The sequence below is a fragment of the Trachemys scripta genome, chromosome 23 (genome assembly GCF_013100865.1).
Source record: "Trachemys scripta elegans isolate TJP31775 chromosome 23, CAS_Tse_1.0, whole genome shotgun sequence".
Classification (NCBI taxonomy): domain Eukaryota; kingdom Metazoa; phylum Chordata; order Testudines; family Emydidae; genus Trachemys; species Trachemys scripta.
Window position 1 is genome coordinate 7,290,596 of NC_048320.1, and position 19,821 is coordinate 7,310,416.

A 19,821-nucleotide genomic window follows, 5' to 3' on the forward strand; every position below is an offset into this window, starting at 1 on the left:
TTGTAAACTTAAGATGCCATTAGTGTAAATAGCTCTTACTTATCTAGCCGCAGTTTCATGATTCTGTTTCTGCCCGTTCCCAATGTGTGTGTGTGACAATGAGTGTTGCCCACTCTTGAATGTATTGAAAAGGTGGGCTTAAACCCCAGGCAGGAGCTGAGACACCCAACACCCAAAGCAGTCCTGTCATCCTAGTTTGTCATGACTCGCTGGTCTCGAGCCCAGGTCCACAGAGTTCATGGGAATGGCCATGCTCCAACCCTCCAGCTGATCTGGGACCCATGAAGTCAAGCCAGTGTGAGGCTCTGCCCCGAGGTCCTGTTGGTGCAGTTCCAGGGTGGTTGATTGACCGGCTGGCCCTACTTAAGCCAGCAGTAGGAACAGGAAGCTGTGTGAACAACTGGGCCCCATCCTGCTATGGAATGTGAGCCTCGTGCTATTGCTCATGCTTCTGCAGCTTGATTTCCTGGCATCTGACTCGTAGTTCCGATCTCCAGTTTGTCTCCTGCCTCTGACCCAGCTTGACTCTAGTTCCTGATGTGGTTCTGATCTCCAGTTTGCCTCTTGCTTCTGACTTCCCGGTATCCTGACCCAGCTGACTCTGGACTCCTGTCTCAGCACTGTGGACTCTGGCTTTTATTACTAGGTCTGGCCACCCATGGCCTTACCATGGCACAGTTCCCACATCAATGTTGACACCACATCTGCCTATCTCATCAATTCTGCCTCTCCCACAGCCCCCACATCTGTTCTGTCCACACACCAGTGCTGCAATCCACCCCCATATCAGTGCCAGTTCCAATCTTTATCCCCCATATCAGTGCTGCCCTCAACCTCTCATCTGCCCAGCCATCCTAATCTCTCCATCAGTTTGGCTCCCCCAACCTCACCTCTAGTCCTCCTGTTACTTCGGGGGTTCTTCGCTCCACCCCATCCTTGGGTCAGGGGGCTGCAGTGGTGCCCTTATCCCTCTTCCCTATTCCCAAACTGGTTGTTGCATAAAGGGGAAGAGCAAGGAGCAGATTCCATTGCTCATTGGAGTGGAGGAAAGAGCAGAGGCCTACTGAGCTGATGGGCACTTTGTTTCCTCCTTCGCCCTCCCCTCCTGTGAAAACAGTGAGCAGTGGGGGAGAGAATCTACCTGCGTCCTTCAGGGTTGAACTTCATGACAGGGCTGGAGCATTCATGTCATCGCAAGACAAGCTCCAGCCCTATCTGAAACCCCATCACTAATGAAAAAATTATGAGAGTTGGCAATACTGGAGGCATGCTACTGCTCCACATCCCTTGTCTTATTCCATGCCACCCATTTATACCCTCCAAGACTCATGCCCCTCCTCTCTTTCCCTAGGTTCCTATCCCCATGTAACCCACCTTCTGACTCAGCCTAGCAGTAGCTGAAAAACACAGCATGGAGCCAGCACCAGTTCAGTTTCTGTTTGTAAACATTCAAAATTTGGGATTTTTTTCTCTGTATACACTTGAAATGAGCTCTGTATGAGTGTGTCCCATGGAATAGTCACAATTAACAGGAAAGGGAAAGAAAACAAAGGAAAAAGTAACAAAATACCACTTTACTCTAACTTTTAGCTTGCATAAGCACAACCTATGTGGACTAGTACAGACAGGAGAAGCATTATCATGTTGGCATTAAGTTCTGAAGATGAAAATAGATTGGTTCAGAGCTGTCTAGGAGAGGAGACAGTATGACTTCTGCATGGGGAAAAATGAAGGGTGTTTAAGCTTCAGGTGATTTATTATTAACTGTAACCTATGTTTATTCCATATGCTAACATACTATACATACTACACCACAGGGGCTTAGAGATTTTGTTATGCATAGCATTTAAGTGAGACCATCAGACTCTTGCAACAAAAATCAAAATACAATTTGGAATATCACAAAAAAATGTATCTATTAAGTCTATGACATTTTATCATATTGAAATAATCCAGAACACAATTTAATAGTTAGTATATGCACTGTACAGGATCTGTCTTGGGTAAGTATATGTTGTAGCAATACTGCTAAAGTTGTGGGTTAGTCACTGTAAATCCTTTGTTTCAGTGATTTATAAATCAGATATTCTGTATGACCGAAACAAATTTCAGAATAATCTGTTCAAATCCTTTTGAATTTTGCAATTGTGAAAAAACAAGAATTTCGATTTCTCCCATTTTTCCACCCCAAAGATATTCCTTTGCATTTACTGAATTCAGAATCACTTTTTTGTTAAAATTAAAATCTGGTAGGTAATCCATAAATAAAACATTTTTAATTTAAGTTTTATTAATGACTAAAAAAGAAAAAGAGAATGGTTCACTGTTTTGAGCAAGAGACTGAAATTCAGTGATTCTGGATTCTCTTTCCAGCTCTGCCAATTACTTGCTCTGTGTGACTTTAAGCAAATCGATTAATTTTTTGTGCCCCAATTTCTGTATCTGTAAAATGAAGATAACATCCACCTGACAAGGATTTTATGAGGGTTAGTACATTAAAGTTGGCAAAGCATTTTGAGAATTTAGATGGCAGGTGCTATCAGTGTGTATAGCCATTTGTTCACATTATTGCTTTATTTATTGTTCATTTCGTATAGAAATACACTGGACTACGTATCCCTCAGCTTTAGACAAGTGCCAGATATGATGACCACAGATTCTGTTGCAGACCTATACTATAATGGAGCAAATGCATAGCATTCAAGCCTTATACATCTCTTCCAAAAAAACACATGCAGTAAATTGTGTGGTGCTTACTACTAAAGCTGTCTCAGAATGCTGGAATTTGAACCTGTGTTTTCAGGGAATTTGAAACCTGTGCATAGCACCCCTCCAGGGGCATTATCCTGCAAACTGCTGAGCACTCTGGCCCCAATCCAGCAAAGCATTTAGGCATGTTCTTAACATTTAACAGTATGAAGTGAAAAGAGCAGTCCAAAGCGTCCAGCTCAAAGTATTTTTATCAATTATGAATGAATTGGGAATTTGCATATCAAAGAAACGGCAGTAGAAGGACTTTGAGGTAATTAAAGTCTTAAAAGCAAAAAAAAAAAAATCAGTTAAGGATTAAATCTTCGATACGTGGGCAAGTAAAATAACATCTATCGTCAGATGGATGTGAAGAGTCCTACATGGAGGCATCCAGTACTGCACTTGAACATGCATGTGCAATAATAGTTAATTTTTGTTTTGTTTTTCATTGTAGAAGGATACAGCTATGTTGTGAAGTATTCCTTGACTTTGAGATTGGTTATGGGTCCATATATTTTAGCTGTAAAATGTATAACTTTTTATCAGTTTTCTGATAAGGAGTTGTCTGAGAACTTCAGAATTATTTAAATCTGTTTTCTGCTATGTGAATGAATAATGTATTCCCTTGACTATTTTACACCGTTGATATAGCCTTTTTTGGACAGCTACAATAAACTCAGGCTGTTGTCTCTTCTGAATTATAATGTATCGAAGGCATTTATCTTTTCTGCCTTATCCACATGTGACAATTCAGCTCTGTTATCCACCTCTGTGAATTAGTTTTTATAAACCTATATTTATTCACACAAACTACTGAAAGTCACACAAAGCTATCCAGTGGAAATCAAATAATTGCTTTCGGAGAGGAAAATTATAACACAGGAACAAAGGTGATCAGAACCCATGGCTAAAATCTATCTGATCTTTTGCAAAATCAAAGAAATGAGATAATCTGGGAGAAATTTAAATGCACCTCTCATAATTCTCTGCTCAGTAAGTATAGTTTATGCATCAGATATCAAGTAATGTATATTTGCAATAAAGGATAACCATTGTAAATTTGGAGGCAAGTTATCACAGAATGCCACAGTACTCCAGTGTATTAGTGAGATGCCTCTGGAAACAGAAGGTCCTTAAGTAATTCTTTTCAAATATTAGAATTGATTTGTTGCAAGTGATGTGTGAAAATTTGGATCCGTTTTTATTTTTAAGAAATCAGTTAATCCTTTCCTGATCACAAAACTGACCCCAAGAAACTAGTTAAAAATGTGAAGACAAAGATCCAAATTATGCCCTAAATTACACTTTTGCAACCCCACTCTTTTGTAAAAGAACAGCAACTCAGTGAATGGTACTTTTTGTCAAATGTTTAATTTTGCACCCAGACACGTTGAGCCTCCTTTCCAAGCCAGTAATTTAAAAAACTGAACTATATGAAGCGCCAAAGTACCATTCTGGTCCTCTGAGCACACGCTTCCAAACAATTGGCTTAGGAACAGTTCTCAGATGTCGTCATTACTTGGGAGAAAGGGAATGTGGCATTTAATATGTGGCAGTTTATCGCTATAAAATTAAAGATTGATGCAGATCATTCCTTTTGCAACTTTTGTGTAGCAGATGCTAGCATAGATTTTGACACATTTCTTTTTGTGGCCCTGAATGCTAATAATTAAGAGGAGTAGCACAGAACTCATAGCCCAAGACGAACAAGGGCTAAGGTGGCTTCAAGTCACCTTCATGCCTTCCCAGTTCTAGGCTGCTCTGGGGGCCAGAGTAACCCGTGGTGGAATTTTAACAGCCCCGCTCGAAATCACAGCAGGCTGGCCTATGGGTGGCTATGCTTCTCAGAATCTCTGCAGTGTTCTGGGCTGGTGCTATGCGTCTCCTGCCCAAAGCATACTCCCTGTGCTAGGGTTTGTGAGGGAGTCCTGCAGTAATCTTCCTCAGTTTCTATACTAGGGGAAATTCTCCCCCAGCTGGATTCAGGGCTTTTCAAGACTCTTTGTGCCTCTCCGGCACTTGTAACAGGCATAAAGGGACAAGAAAGGGGTAAGAATCTCACGCATCATTTCTAATTTTCCCTCTTCTATTTAAGTAAGAGCTTGACCATCAGTTAGCAAAACCAAGGATGTCTTAATGGATAAATCATAATTTTCCATATTACTTACTCAGTGTCCACATTTCTTTTTGCTTCTCTGCATACAGTATGGCAAATATACATATCTAGAATATCATTCAAATGTATCTGTACAATTGTTAGCAGTTTGTCCCAATTTATTGAATATTCAGAATATTTGCTTAAAAATTCTGGTAAAGTTAGTAACTGGAGAAGGAGCATCAAGTAACCTGGATCACAAGCAAAGATCTGCTTATTCCATACGTTGCAGGGAGAAATTAATTCTGCTTCCAAATGTTCTCTACATTAAAATAATAATAATAATTCCCATCAGTCTTCGGTTTGCTTATATTGCAATAACTGGGATACTGCCACCCCATGCCATCATATCTGAGTACCTTCCATAGAAAATCAATAGCAAAGTTCACAGAGAACTTCAGTGGACTTCTCTCACACTTTTCCCTTTCTAGAGGTAAGCCTCTCTTTGAGGTAGAGTTGTGAGTTTCTTGTAGATCTTTTATTAATTTCCTCTTCTTTGGTTGGTTTGTTTTGTTTGGTAGGGCTTTGGATAGAAGGGGGCTCAAGAGCAATTGCAGAAATGAGTGGCAGTGAGATACAAACTAAACTTTGAACTTGAAAAAAGAACAAGGACAAATGAAATGAACCGTTTGACGGCACTGTTCCTTGAGGAGCTTCAATTAGGCCTGATCTACACTGGGGGGGCATTGATCTAAGTTACGCAACTTCAGCTATGTGAATAACCTTAGACCTACTTCACTGCATTGAGTCGACTGTGGCCACTCCCCTGTCGACTCCACCTGTGCCTCTCGCGGCGGTGGAGTACAGGAGTTGATGTGAGAGCGCTCGGGAATCGATTTATCGCGTCTAGACTAGATGCGATAAATTGACCCCCGCTGGATTGATCACGGCCCGCCGATCCGGCAGGTAGTGTAGACATACCCTTAGATTCTAAAATTATCACCTGAATTCAAACAAGGCAACAATTCAATTCGGTAAAGATATTTTACTTAGCCCAAAGGCTCTTTAGTACCTAGTGATAAGGCTGCAGAAAATTTAGAGTTCTCTATCTGAATAAAGTGTTTAAGAATCAGAGAAACATGAGCTACATTCTCAGATGGTGTAAATTAGCATAGCTCCACTCTGCTGATTTACACCAGTTGAGCCTCTGACTCAGCATCTGCTCTGAGTAAATCTAGTCTGTCCATTAGCAGGTAACCTTGTAAGTACGACTTCTCATCTGTAAGCCAGCAACTTAGCTCCGATTTGCTGTTCTACAAGAATGGTAATCAAAGAAATAATAAGGTAACAGACTCCATCTTTCGCAGCTCCTCTGTCATTCTAATAAATGAGAGTGGAGAAGTGAAAAGAGCAGTGGATAGCATCACTGGACAAATAGAAATCTAAGGGATCTGTTTCTGTGTGGTCCTATAAAATTGCATGAAATACACATTAAGGTCTGTTAATTCTGTAGTTTTTAGAGCCTAAAGATTTCTGACTAGTCTGAGATTCTGGAAGTTTAGATGTGTGCACCAGACAGGAATCTTTTTGCTGGGGTGGGAGGAAATCTATTTGGGATTATAAATCATAAGAAACAATACATTTGAAAACCTTTATGAACAGACTCCTTACACTTTATTTTAAAATAGATCTATTTTATATCATTTAATGTAAGAATTTCTGTATATCTATTGACAAATATCCTTCTATAAACAAAACAAAACTCTGAACTATGTCAAACAAAATTTTTATTTTAGGAATATTTGTATTTAGGAATGTAAATATATTTTATACATTTATAAATATATTTATTTTAAATAAAATAATGTAAGTATTTAATTATTTAAAGCAGCAATGAAATTGAAAAATAGAATACAATATACATTTATAGCTACCATGACAGAGTACAAAAACTGATACAAGTGAGTACAAACCTGTGAATCATCATTTATTAGTGTATTTTTGAAAGATTATCAAGAGCACTTGGAGTTTTAGGAGGTGCTCTTTTATTGCAGAGTAGTAAAAATTCAAATTAATAAATAAATCATATTACAAAGTGAAGAAGCAGGTAAAATGAAGACGGTAAATATTGATGCACCGTGTAATCCAGACAGAGAGAAGATCTGAGTCTATATCTTCTATCTCCCAGTCTAAAGTCATTCTCCCACTCTTTCTTGCTCTTTTGCCCAATTAATATTTAAGCATTTATAGAAAGTCGAACAGCTTCAATAAGAAAGATTGACTGCAGAATAACCTATAGTCCTGTGGTAAGGATACTTACCTGGTAGAAGCGAGACCTGAATTCAAGTCCCTGCTCCAATGAGTATTTAAATATTTGTGCAATGTGGAACCGTTTCAAAAGGAGACACTGAGAGCAACCAACCCCTGAATAGCCTGTAAACTTGGTGATTAGGATGCTCACCTGACAGGAGATAGATCTGAGTTCAAGTCTTTGCTCCAGAGTGGGGACTCAAACCTGGACCGCCCATCTCCAAGGCAAGTGGCCTCCTAACCACTGGGCTAAAGGTTATAAGAAGGACATGCGCATGCACACACAGTTTTTTGAAGCTGAGTGGACTTTTCCAATTTGCTGACAAATTCCAACAATTTTCAGAACCAAAATGAATGGTTTGTTGGCTGAAAAAAATCAATTATTCACCAGGGTAGTAATTACATTAAAACTGATCACTCTAGAATGCTTAACAAAGTAAAATGATAAAACTTAAAATCTAACTAGTTACGTTGTTCGTTACTCTATATGAGACATTCACCTCTTTGCTATTGTATAAATGTAATTTCTTCATGGGAAGCATAAACATTTTGTAAGATGAGCATGAGAAGGAGCAGTCCAATACTAAAAAGTTTGTGTGATTTTGAGAGAAATAGTATGGAAATATTAGAAAGTCTCTAGCCAACCTAAGCCAGCAAATTCCTGAGTCTAGGAATTGATAAAAACAGTAGGCTGCCTTTTATTACAAACCGTTCTGTTTTATTTTTACATTCCTATCAGGCACCTCCACAGAGAACGACTGTGCTTTTGAACCAGACTACGCTATTCCACCACTCCCAGTGACCGAAGGTATGCAGCACATTCGGATTATGGAGGGCATGTCTCGCTCTCTTCCATCCTCCCCCTTACTCACACATCAGTCTATCAGTGTTCGGCTCCAACCTGTGAAGAAATTAACTGGTAAGGACTTTAAATAAGTTCAGTGGGGCTTTTAAAATCGGTCAGTGCAAAATTTTAGATAAAGCTCACCAAACAAGTTTCTTTGCACAAATCTTCATTAGTTAACTACATGGCCTGCTGGAGTCACAAGATTTTGTAATTGGAATATACACCCATGTTTGCAATATTAAATTACTGTAGGAAAATGGGTTGGATCTCAGTTTAACAGCATGACCTATCTAGTCTTTAAATAATCATCTGGTTTGCACACATTCTAGTTTTTCAGGGATGTTGTAAGTAGTACCAGAAAATACTTAATTCCAGTCTCCTCATGAATCAGTTTGCTCAAGTCAGCCAACAGATGGAGACATTTCAGCAGTTTAAGTAACATGTTAAATTTTTGCATGCTGAGAGAAAGGGACTTCAGCAAACTGTACATTATTTGTTGCAGCACATAGAGTGACATTTCATGTATGTTTTTAAACAAGTTTATTTTAAGTAATTTATTTGGTTTCTGTGGACCAGATCTGTAAAGGTATTTAGGTGCTTAAAGATGCAGATAGGCATCTAATGGGATTTTCAAAAGCCCCTCAGGATTCAACTCCCCCACTAGGTGCTCAGAGACTGGTCATCATAGGGACACTGCAGCTGGGATTGGCAGGGAAAGCGCAGGGGCTGAAGCCATCGGGAGCCTGGGGCAGAGTAGCAGGAGGGGAGTGGGATGGAGCCACTGGTGCCTGACAGGCCAAACAGAAGGCTCTTTGAGGTCAGATCTGGCTCGTAGGCTGTTAATTGAAGCACACTGGTCTGTAAGTACCTACATGAAGAACAAATATTTAATAATGGACTCTTCAGTCTAGCAGAGAAAGTTATAACATGGTCCAATGGCTGGAAGTTGAAGCTAGACAAATTCAAACTGAAAGTGAGGTGTAGATGTTTAACAATTAGAATAATTATCTAGGAATTATTTTAGGGGAATTCAATGGCCTATGTGCAGCAAGATGATCACAGTGATCCTTTCTGGCCTTGAAATCTATGAACTCTTCCAACTTTTATGTTGTCTATTTAGATTGTGAATTCTACAGGACAAAGATTGACTCTTACTATATGGTTGTATAATGTCTATTACAATGACACTTTAATCCTGGTTGGGGTGTCTAAGCACTATTGTAATAAAAATAAAAATTAATAATAATGCAATGGTAGATGTAGTGTATGTTTCTGTAATATCAGTATTGACTTGATCCCTTGGAACTGTGGGTTCAGTTTAGTTGTAAGCTCTGATAAGCAGCATTCAGTGCTCCGTTATCTTCACAGCGGATAGCTATCTTTGTGTTGTGATACAGCATGTATGCTTAATTAATTGTGAGTGCAAAACTGGAGACTGCTTCTCTAAGTTAGGCTTTGTGTGCTTTCCCACCGATAGCTCTGCCCCTTGCGGTCAACAGAAAAATGAAGCAAATTAGAACTCATCCCATCCTTCAGTTTGGGTTCCAGCGTCCCATTTCCATTATACTGTAGGATTCTTTAAAAATCCTTGCTGTCACAATGATAGACACATGTAAGAAAAAAGAAAGATGACTTACCTGTTACTGGAGCACTGAGAGTATCTTGCCTTTGCAGAGTTGCACATGTGTCATCAGGGCTCCATGAATCAAAACATTTAGTGTGAAGTTATGTAAGGGCCCATCTCCCCACTGCCCATAGTTCTTTTGCAGCAATTGAGAATATCAAATGAGGACTCCAAAGAAGCAGGGAACTAGGATGAATGAGCCTGGGTCTTTCCAGGCAATATACTTTGAGAACTCCAGCTATGGATGAGTAACTTTCCTTTCTGCATTAATGGTTGACAATACAGATCAACTAACACAAACAAACTGTGGAGTGGGGCTGAGAATAAAAACAAAATAGTTTTCCATGTGATTGTATTTCTTCAGTTAACAATTGTTGGAAAACTCCTATAAAATATAAAAAATGTGTTATAAGAATTACATATTTTTTGGACTTCCCCTACAAAATGTTTAACCATATGGAAGGGCTGAAGAGTTGTTTCTAACATTTGATGTTTCTTTCAGTGACTTTACATGTCTAAGAATGGAAGTGCCTTTTTTGTTAACAATAGGTACATCATTGTTTGCACAAGAGTGAAAACAAATAATTGCTTAAAATAATGATTTTTGTTGTTGCTGGTGAATATTTAAATGATTACAATAAAGGAAACACTCTTCCTCGGACTAATGATCCACATATAGGCCATTAGTCCCAAGAGATCATTACTCTCCATGGAATGCCCTGCAATGAAGACATTATTGCTATTATAAATGAATAGCTCAGAGATAATTTAAAAATGGTTTTCATGTGGAATGCATGCATGTGATCCCCCAAATAATGGTATTGGTGTGATGGTCATGTTGCATCTTTGGCTGTACTGGACATTTCTAGAGAATTAAAGACTGGTATATTGGTTACATGCCAGTCCTTTGCTAGATTTCCATGTAGTTTATAATATTAGCTATATATAGCTACATCTTTGATTTTGTTAGAAGTTTGAGAATTCTCCCAATCAGAAGCAGGGAAGGTGAGATTTTCCTCTGAAATACTAGTTTAAAATTCACTTCTGAGTAGTACATCATATTTCCATGCAAAAAGGCTTCTTTGCTGTTTACTCGTTGCTTTGAAATTGAGGACAGATCATTTTTACTAGGCACTTAAGTTTGAAGAAATACGTTTCATTTAAATTAAGTTTTAAAATGAATGCTTCAGAGAAAATGTTTGTAGTATTTGCCAATTCAGAGCTGGAAAAAATATTTTTAGATTTCTTTTTAGAAAACGTGTCTTTTTCCTATTTCACATGTCAAATCTTGACAAAGATACTTGGACCGAAGTGAAAGTATTTCCTTTTGGGTGAAATCATGGCTGCATTAATGTCAGTGACAAAACTTCTCTTGACTTAACTTAGGCCTGAATTTCTCTTCCTTCAATTCACCTTAAAGCTAGAGGATTCAGTAAGAGCCTCCCTATTAACCATTTTAAACAGGGTTCAAGGTTTTTAGGTCATTGAGCAATAACATTGAAAAGGACTCAAAATCTCACATCATCAGTATAAAATATGCTTTCTCCTTTACATCCCAAATAATTTTGGCAATCTTGAACAATAGTTTCCTCTCCATGTGACCACATTTTGAAACAAGACAGATGCAGAGTTACAGACCAACTTAGAGATGCCAAACTTAAGGTGGACTGGAGGGGTTAGATGTCCTGTTACAGCCAATTCATGTTGCTTTTAAGAGGTTCTTCTTCATGGGACTGAAAGCAACATCTCCATAGTATTTTCAACATTACTGACACAAGCAGAGATAAATTGGGGTTAAACTAGGTCTAATTTATGGCAGCACAGAGACAGTAAGTTAGAGTATTGGGTGGGTACAGATGAATATGCTGTTTATTTCAATTTTCAGATCAATCTGTATGCCTGTATAATAAGCTTTTTGGGGACAGGTAATATGTCTAACCCTGAAAATCTCTGTGTAAATTTGCAGCTCTATATAAATTACCTTTAATAGTAATAATAGTGAAGGTCCAGTAGAAAGTAGAAAAGCATGTAACGAGTAAAATAATAAAATAAGAGAGCAACAAGAATTAGATTTCAATAGCTAATTATCAGAAACTTGGGCTATGGAATTCCACACTTTTGCAGTTCATTGTTAACAGATAACTTTCTTTTTTTCCCCTCTGACACTAGTGTGCATAATTTTAACACTCCATCATAGACTTTCAATGTCCAATGCATTTTAAAGATACTCTTATGATAAGGAATCAAGTTACCCTGAAAGCACACATCATGGATCACTGCATTCTTTTTTGACTTTTTTTCTCTCACTGAGTGATGTTGCTCTTCTGGTGCTTTATAGTTCTTGAAATTCTAGGTGGGCATATACTCCTATGCTTTGCTCTTTGTTCTTGTGCACCGAGACTTGGTCACTGTTGTCTGATCTGTTCTCTGAGCTTCCCTACCTCTCTGCTTTGAAGAATAAACAAAAGGAAAATGGGAGGAGAGATTTATCTGCCATGTTAAGGAACTTTGTCCCTAGCAAAGCTCCCATATCCTCAGGTAATAACCCTCTGTTTACCACCCAGCAGTATTTTCTGTGGTGGAATGAACTCAAGGAGAGTAAGATGGTGTTCCCAAAACAGAGAGAGAAGTGAGGACCAAACTAAGGGTGCTCTCTCTGTCCTAACCCCCTCACATACCCTGCTCACCACCATACCCTTCTCACACAGTCACTTCCCTGCTCCCCACGGTGGTGCTTGCTGGTGTTGGGGGAACTGGGGATGGCTAGTGGGGCAGGTAGATGGACATGGGCTGAGGAGAACTGTGTGTAGGGAAGGGGGATTGTGTTAGGGAGACATGTGGTATGCAAAAGGGGCTCTGGGCGTGGGAATGCGGGAGAGGAGATCAATCCCCAAGTGTTGATGTATCTGGGGTTTTTTTGTGGACTCCTGCTCCTCACCTCAGCTTCATCCATGGCGCTGCCTTGATGTACAGGGGAGCTGAGATAGCAGTGCCACAAGGAGCTTTTTTGGCATTAATGCCTTGGCGTATAGAGACTGAACTCCCCATCCCAGGCCCATGCCAGTCTACTACTCTGGTTTCACTATCACAGGAACTCCCCACACATGGCCCTCTTCTCTCCCAGATACCATGTACATCTATGGCTTCCCAACATTTTCCTGCCTTCACCATATACCTGTTTACCCACCTGTCCCCCTCCTAGAATTCTCTTCACTCTTCCACTCATTAACACCACTCATCCTCTCCACACCCCCCACCCAACCCTGCTCTCACCCACCTCATGCACATTTTAATGTTTTTTAAAACATGCTAGCTGGTCACAGTCAACCCCAGGGGAGTCAAAGCTTGACCNATGTTTTTTAAAACATGCTAGCTGGTCACAGTCAACCCCAGGGGAGTCAAAGCTTGATTAGTTGACACCTTTTTATGTGTGTTAAAAAGAAAACTTGAGTCAATTTCTGATCCGCATTGATTGCCCTCCACTTCCACTGAAAGGAGTGAAGAGTGCTCGGCACCTAACACGATCAAAAGTAAAATTTGTAAGGCTATGTTGCATATAATTCTGTTCCCTCCAAAGATTACAAGTGGCCTTATGTTAAGGACAATCATATTACAAAGAGGTATATAATTATAATAAGGAAGCCTTGTAATTCTGTACCTGAAAGCTAATCTACCTGCATTGTTTTCATGAGAATGAATATAGAATACTCCCAAATGAGCATTTCTAATTACTCAAGGAGTGATGGTAATGGAATTATTAGTCTTTCTAGTCTGCTTTGGAGAATGAGATTATAAAGACAAGTATGCTTTTTAGGTTGCAAACAGGAGTTAGCATATGATTCCTAAGCTCTTTTTATAGGACCTTCATAAAAGTTTTAAAGGAGTTTTTCACATATTTCCATTTTCTTTTAAAAGCAAAGTCCTGCATCATGTGGCACAATATGGCATAATAGTTGCTTTGTAAATCGATAGGCCAACAGAAGGTTGTGAGCTTAAAGCATTTTTGTGATCTGACATGTCTGCTGAAATAAGGAAAAGTTTGGATTAAATGAATTACTACCTTTTCCTTAATTTTATAGGCGATAATACTTTGATATATATGATTCTTCAGCTGTATGTATGCTGTTTTCTGATTTTGAATAGAATCAGTAATATTGATGAGAATCAGTTGGGGTTAGTCCTGCTTTGAGCAGTGGGTTTGACTAGATGACCTCCTGAGGTCTCTTCCAACTCTTATCTTCTATGATTCTATGCATATTGAACTAGCTAAAGTTGTGTTAGAATTTCCACTGAAAATCCTGGTTTCCAGTGTTTACTATCTCTGCTCTTTGAAAATGAAACAACCTGAAAATTGATATACAAGCTGTAAACCCCAGATGCAAAGATTTGTTTTTAATTACCAAAATATATATTTTAATGGGCATCTCTTCATTTATGACGTATGAAGAAATCTGGCTTGTACCTGGCTTCACATACGTTTTTTGTTTTTTTTCTGGCTACGTCGCTGCCGATAGGCATAGAAAGGTTCCAGGGAATTGCTTCTTAGTGTGGAGTAGATTTTGAACTGAGAGTAACAGAGTTAAATGCTTGAACCACGGTTTGAGAACATGATGTAGGTGTAGGTCATATTTAGATCATCCTATGACGTTACAGGCAAAAGAAAGACCTTCATTAGAAAAGTTGATTTGGATTTGATTTCTTAATTGAAAGTACCCCGGGCAACAGTAAATAAAATTCTGAGTTCAGGCCATCCCAAATCTTTAATTCATACTTATAATATGCTGTGAGGATATTATAACACATATGGGGGCAAATTATCTTGTCAGTTAGGCCTAGTCTTCACTTACCGGCTGGTCCGGCGGCACGCCATCGATGTTCTGGGATCGATCCCGGAAGTGCTCACAGTCGGCGCCGGTACTCCAGCTCGCCGAGAGGAGTACGTGGCGTCGACGGGGGGAGACTTCCGGCCGCGTCTGGACCGCGGTAAGTTCGGACTAAGGTACTTCGAATTCAGCTACGTTATTAACGTAGCTGAATTTGCGTACCTTAGTCCGAAGTCCGGACTAAGTGGGGACCAGCCCTTACACTGACATACATTCGGAGTAACTTTATATTTTCGCTAGTGTAACTGAGAGCAGAATTCGGTTCATGGTCTTCTATAAAATACTCTTAACCAAGTTATAAGCTTTTGCTAATGACTTGTGTACAGGAATATATGGGCCTAGTGAGGTAAGTTAAGGAAGCTGATATCTTGGAAGTAATTTGAGTTCATGGTTTTTTCATTAACCAAAATATATTTGTAAAAGAACACTTTTGGCAAAATTTGACCTGCAGTCCACCCTTCCATTCTAATTATTAAATCTATCTAATTTTTTTTTGGGGGGGGGACATGCTGTGGGGAGGAGGGTTTCCTCAGAACAAATATCTCCATGCTTTTTTGTTCCTCTTGCAGAAAATATCAACAGGGCCAGCCACTTATGAGAAACCCTAAAATCATAAAGTTATGTTGGGCATGTCATAAAGAAAATTTAGTTCAGGAACAGATTTCCATTTCAAGTGGTCATCAAACAAGCATGGAGAAGGAAATGGACTAGGATGATAAGATCCCCAGAAATATAGCTTGAGGCTCCTTCTCCCTTTCTTGTCCCCCAAATGTATCCTGTGGTTCACAACTCTTAGCTTTTGTGGCAGAAGTGACTTTTGCAAAGGGATTTGAAAGTGGTGAGGGAGATGGCTTGGTGAATACATTCAACGTAGACGTTACACTCATAAAGCATGGTTTTGAGATTTAGCCAGGAAGAGGTCATTCAAGACTTTAGCAAGAGCAGTTTCTGTGGAACGGAGAGCGTTGACACTGATAACAATTGATTCCAGTAGTAAGTTTTGAGGTGAGGAGGTAAACACCACGGTTGTAGGCATCTCAATCAGTGAGTATTGAGTTGAAGGGGAGAAGGGTGATTGGACTGTAGTTGAAGAGACCAACAAGCAATAGCAAGATTTTAACGTATGGAAAGGAGTGTAGTCTAGCTTTATTATCCTACTGTCTTTAATGTGAATTCTGCATGAATAAAGACTATAGGACTGGACCAAAACTTCACGTTAAATATGTGAAATATTTTGGGCTCTGAAAAGCAACTTTCATCTTAGCAACAAAGAAGCAGGAAACGAAAGCTATAATTCTTTCTGAAAAAGAAAGCATTGGAGCACTGACAAATTCAACGTTTTGGAAGAATCTTCAAGCTGCCTCATGTTAAGAAAAGTTAACTGTCACGTGTGTGTTCTTCTGGAAAACAGATTATATGAAGCTCAGCCTTTACCCAAAAGGAATTGTTTCCCATTCCTTCTGGAAATACTGTTTTATTTTTAAAAATATCCTGCACTATAGTCCAAAAACCTAGAGTCTGCTGGGATGCTTAGAACTATTTTTACTTTATGCTGTGGTCCTCTGGGGTTTCCTTTTCTATAACGAAAAGTCTAAGAATGCAGATATGTTTTTCTTCAGAAGAGTGACATAGTAAAAATAAGGTTATTTTAAAATATTAGTTATTTATTTTAGAGCCAAGAAATGTCCTAGAAGATATAAAAAACAGGCTTAGAATGGTATCCAGTTTCATATTAGCTTAGTCTGTTTTAATGCTTTATTATAATTCGTTTCCAGTTATCAATGCATTCTTTATATGTAAATAAATGATATGCTCATTACTACCCTAAATAATCTGGTAACATTGTGTTTGTAATGAATTGGTAATTATTTATATAGTGTGAGACACTCTGCTGACAGGTAGGAAGGCAAGTTCCCTGCCCCAAAGAGCTTAGACTATGAAAAATCCTAAGAATTAAGTACAGTGTTCCTCTGAAAAGTACCACATTAAGGCCAAGATTTTTTTTTGAACGCCCACATGCATTTTTACTTTTATTTAAGAGAAGCTTTTTAAATTGTTTCTGCCTTTTTGATTCTGCCAGGTACTTTCTATTCTTGTCATATGTGTCAGTGATTCCACACTGTGCAGAGGTGCGGGCTCGGTATGCCCAATCTGTGCAGAGACTGCAGTAGTTACCCAGCTCCACAGGAATGTTCACTCTATCCTCTGGAGAAACTTCTCACCTTCTCATGGACCTTCCAAAGTTCCACTGATCCACATAGTCTGTGGGACTTCAGGAAGGACAAGTATAGATCAGTCTGGTTGTCCATGACTGGCCTTGCCAATCCTGCCACGCAGATCCGAATAGCATGCTTGGTACCCCTACGACATTTAAGGCTTCACAGTTTTGTTGTGATTGCTCAGAACTTAATCAAGTTTAAGGCCTGCACTTACTGAGATTTTCTTATTTGTGGATTAAGTACAATTCCCCATTCCTTTTGTGAATGACATTCAGTGGGTTACCCATGCTCAGCTTGCAGCTCCTCTACATTGACGGGCAAGTATAATGGTTAATCCTTTGATGACTCTACCACAGTTCTTGGACCTCCAATCTCCAGGCTTTTACAGCCTTCCAAATCTTTACACTCTTTCTCCAAAGGCCTCCCTTTCTGAAATGGACTGTTTAGGTGCTGTAGGCCTGACCTGCAAATTCATCAATATTTTTTCAAGAACCATATGAGGGGACTTATTTAAATATCAAGATGAACCTGTATTTTGACAGCTTATTAAAGCTGTTGACCATTTTTCATCCTGCTGAGAAGCTAAGGGTTAAGATTAAGTTAAAGAAGCCTCCCTTTTTGCTACTTTGTTGTTTCTCTGGAGTTTCAACTTTGTTTTATCCTGCTGTTCTTTTTCTGCTGTAGTCAGTTTGAATCCATAACATCTAGTTTTTACATTTCCTGACTTCAACGACGTATGGCCCATGTCTTTCTCTTCTCCCATACTACGACAGAGGATTAAAGGACAGAAGGTCATGTTGTGCCACCAGCAGGGGAAAGAAAGGCCGAGTGCTGAAACACTGCCCCAGATTATATAAACTTAATCTAGTTTTCTCCTTACGGTTTTATTTTCTTCTCATCTTGGAAGCATGGAGGCTATGCCTCCCCCTCTCCCGGTCAGGGACACAAAATAAGAAGAAAGAAGAGATAGGGGAAACAAAAGTAAAAACACTGTAAGAAGCCTGATAATGCTTTTCTTTGAGTGATTTCATATGTGCATTCCACTCTTGACGTCTGCACACTCAGCGCACGGCTGTCAGAATTTTTTTCCCCTCAGACCTGTTGGGCGGCTCAAGCTCCCTCTGGTGCCACATGCCATTGTCATGAAGAGCTGCCCTAGCCCCTCTAGGGAGTTACTTCTTACTGCCCTTGATGGTCATTGGAACCCCTGTTCAATACCAGAACAGTTCTCTCTCAGCTTTGTGTATAATATTGTATATAATATAATTGGTCTAGTAGTTAGCATAGTTAGTAAGTTTTAGTTGTGTAAAAAAATACCAACGAAGTTTTTTGGACTTGTTTCTCCTCGTTTCAAGGTTTCTGCTGATAGCACTAAGGTATGCCCCAGTTGCTGGGCTTCAAGCCGTGTGCTGCTTGCTCGAGGCCTATGCCAGTGAGTGACCCGCACAATGGTTACCTGAAGAGCCTAGGTGAAGCACACATGAAAGACTGGTGCCAGATTTGCAGGGAATTCAAACCTGGAAAAAAGGAGGACAGGGAGGCTACGCTGAAATTTCTGCTAGTGGAGGCAATACTGAGGCCATTGTCTGAACCATCCTAGTCTGACTCAGTGCTGAATGCTGCAGCTTCAGTGAAAAGTGCACCTCTAGCATTATCAGAATCCCAGCAGTGAGCTCCCTCACCTAGGCCAGGAAAGATATAGACGAGCAAGAAGGAATCAGATAGAGTGCACCTTAAATCTAAGCACTTTTCCTCCTCCAAATCAGTGCCTAAGTTGGTATAGTTGGCTCTGGCACAGCAAAAGGTTCCGTCGAGCCTGGTGCTGTCAACGTAATTGGCAGCTTAACAAGATACCTTCTCACAGGAAGAACCTCTGATTTCTGGTACATCAAAATCACTACCGGTTCACCGTACTACCATTTAGCTTGTCAGCTGCTCCCAGTGTCTTTACAAAAGTTATGGCAGTAATAACTATATTCCTACGAAAATCGGGATTTCAAGTTTACCCCTACCTGGACAACTGTCTTGTCAAGGGCCGATCCAGACTGCGAGTACAGAGCAGTGTGGCCCTGATCCGGTCAGTGTTCAATGACGTGGGACTGCAATGCTGAGAAATCTCTCCTCTTCCCAGTCCAGAGGATAGAGTTTATAGCAGCTGTATTGGACTTGTCTCAAACGAGGGCTTTTCTTTTAGACTTCACATTCCTGGCAATCTAATCAGTTGTTATAGATATGAAAGGTCACCCTATAACAACAGCACAAAACTGTTTGAAGTTTCTGGGACATGTGGCCTGCACCTAGGTGGTTCAATATGCCAGATTACGCCTCAGACTTCTGCAGGCCTGGCTGGCATCAGTCCATTTGCTGAGCCGCCATCAGCTGGACTCAGTGATGAGTGCCCTCTTATGTCCTCACATCACTAGATTGGTGGGCAAATCCAGGCAATGTATATGTAAGCATTCCATTTGCCTGCCCACAGGTGGCGCTTATGCTAGTGACAGACATGTCTGCTCTGGGACGGGGGTCCAATTGGGTTCTCTACCGACTCAGTCTATGGTCCTCAAAAGACTTAGCTTTACACATGAGTGTCAGACTGGCATGCCAAATATTTCCATAGCAGAACAGGTGAAGCCGCATGTTAATTCCTCACAGTGGCAATGTTCTTCTCCAGTCCGTCAAGAGGGGACTCTGCTCTGGGAGTTCTGTGTTGCCAATTCAATAGATCTGGAAAGCTCTTACCTGCTGGGGATCCAAAATGACCTAGCAGACCACTTGAGCAGATCGTGTGAGTAACCACAAGAGGTCTCTTTGTCCAGATGTAGCCAGATAAATCTTCCAGAAGTTAGAGTTTCCCCTAGTATACCTATTTGCAACAAGGACCAACAGAAAGTGTCAGCAGTTCTATTCCTTATGGGGTCAGAGCCCGGCTTCCCTGACAGATGCATTTTTACTGCCATGGTGAGACAGGCTCCTCTATGCTTTCCCACCAATTCTGCTTATTCACAGGGTATTACTAAAGATAAGAGTCATACTCATAGCCACTGCATGGACCTATCAACATTGTTTCTTCACTCTCCTGGTGCTGTCAGTGA

The 19,821-nt window shown here is 40.0% G+C and overlaps 1 protein-coding gene across 12 annotated transcripts in view; it reads left to right on the forward strand.

The window, feature by feature from the left end:
• TANC2 (tetratricopeptide repeat, ankyrin repeat and coiled-coil containing 2) overlaps positions 1-19,821 on the forward strand; it is a 593,041-nt gene that overhangs the window by 300,537 nt on the left and 272,683 nt on the right. For 9 of the 12 annotated variants that reach the window (XM_034755956.1, XM_034755955.1, XM_034755959.1 and 6 more), the window contains one exon: positions 7,896-8,075. In XM_034755956.1, the coding sequence (XP_034611847.1) occupies positions 7,896-8,075 (180 nt within the window). The remainder of the gene's footprint in view (positions 1-7,895; positions 8,076-19,821) is intronic. The other 3 variants (XM_034755963.1, XM_034755965.1, XM_034755966.1) reach the window with 1 other exon arrangement.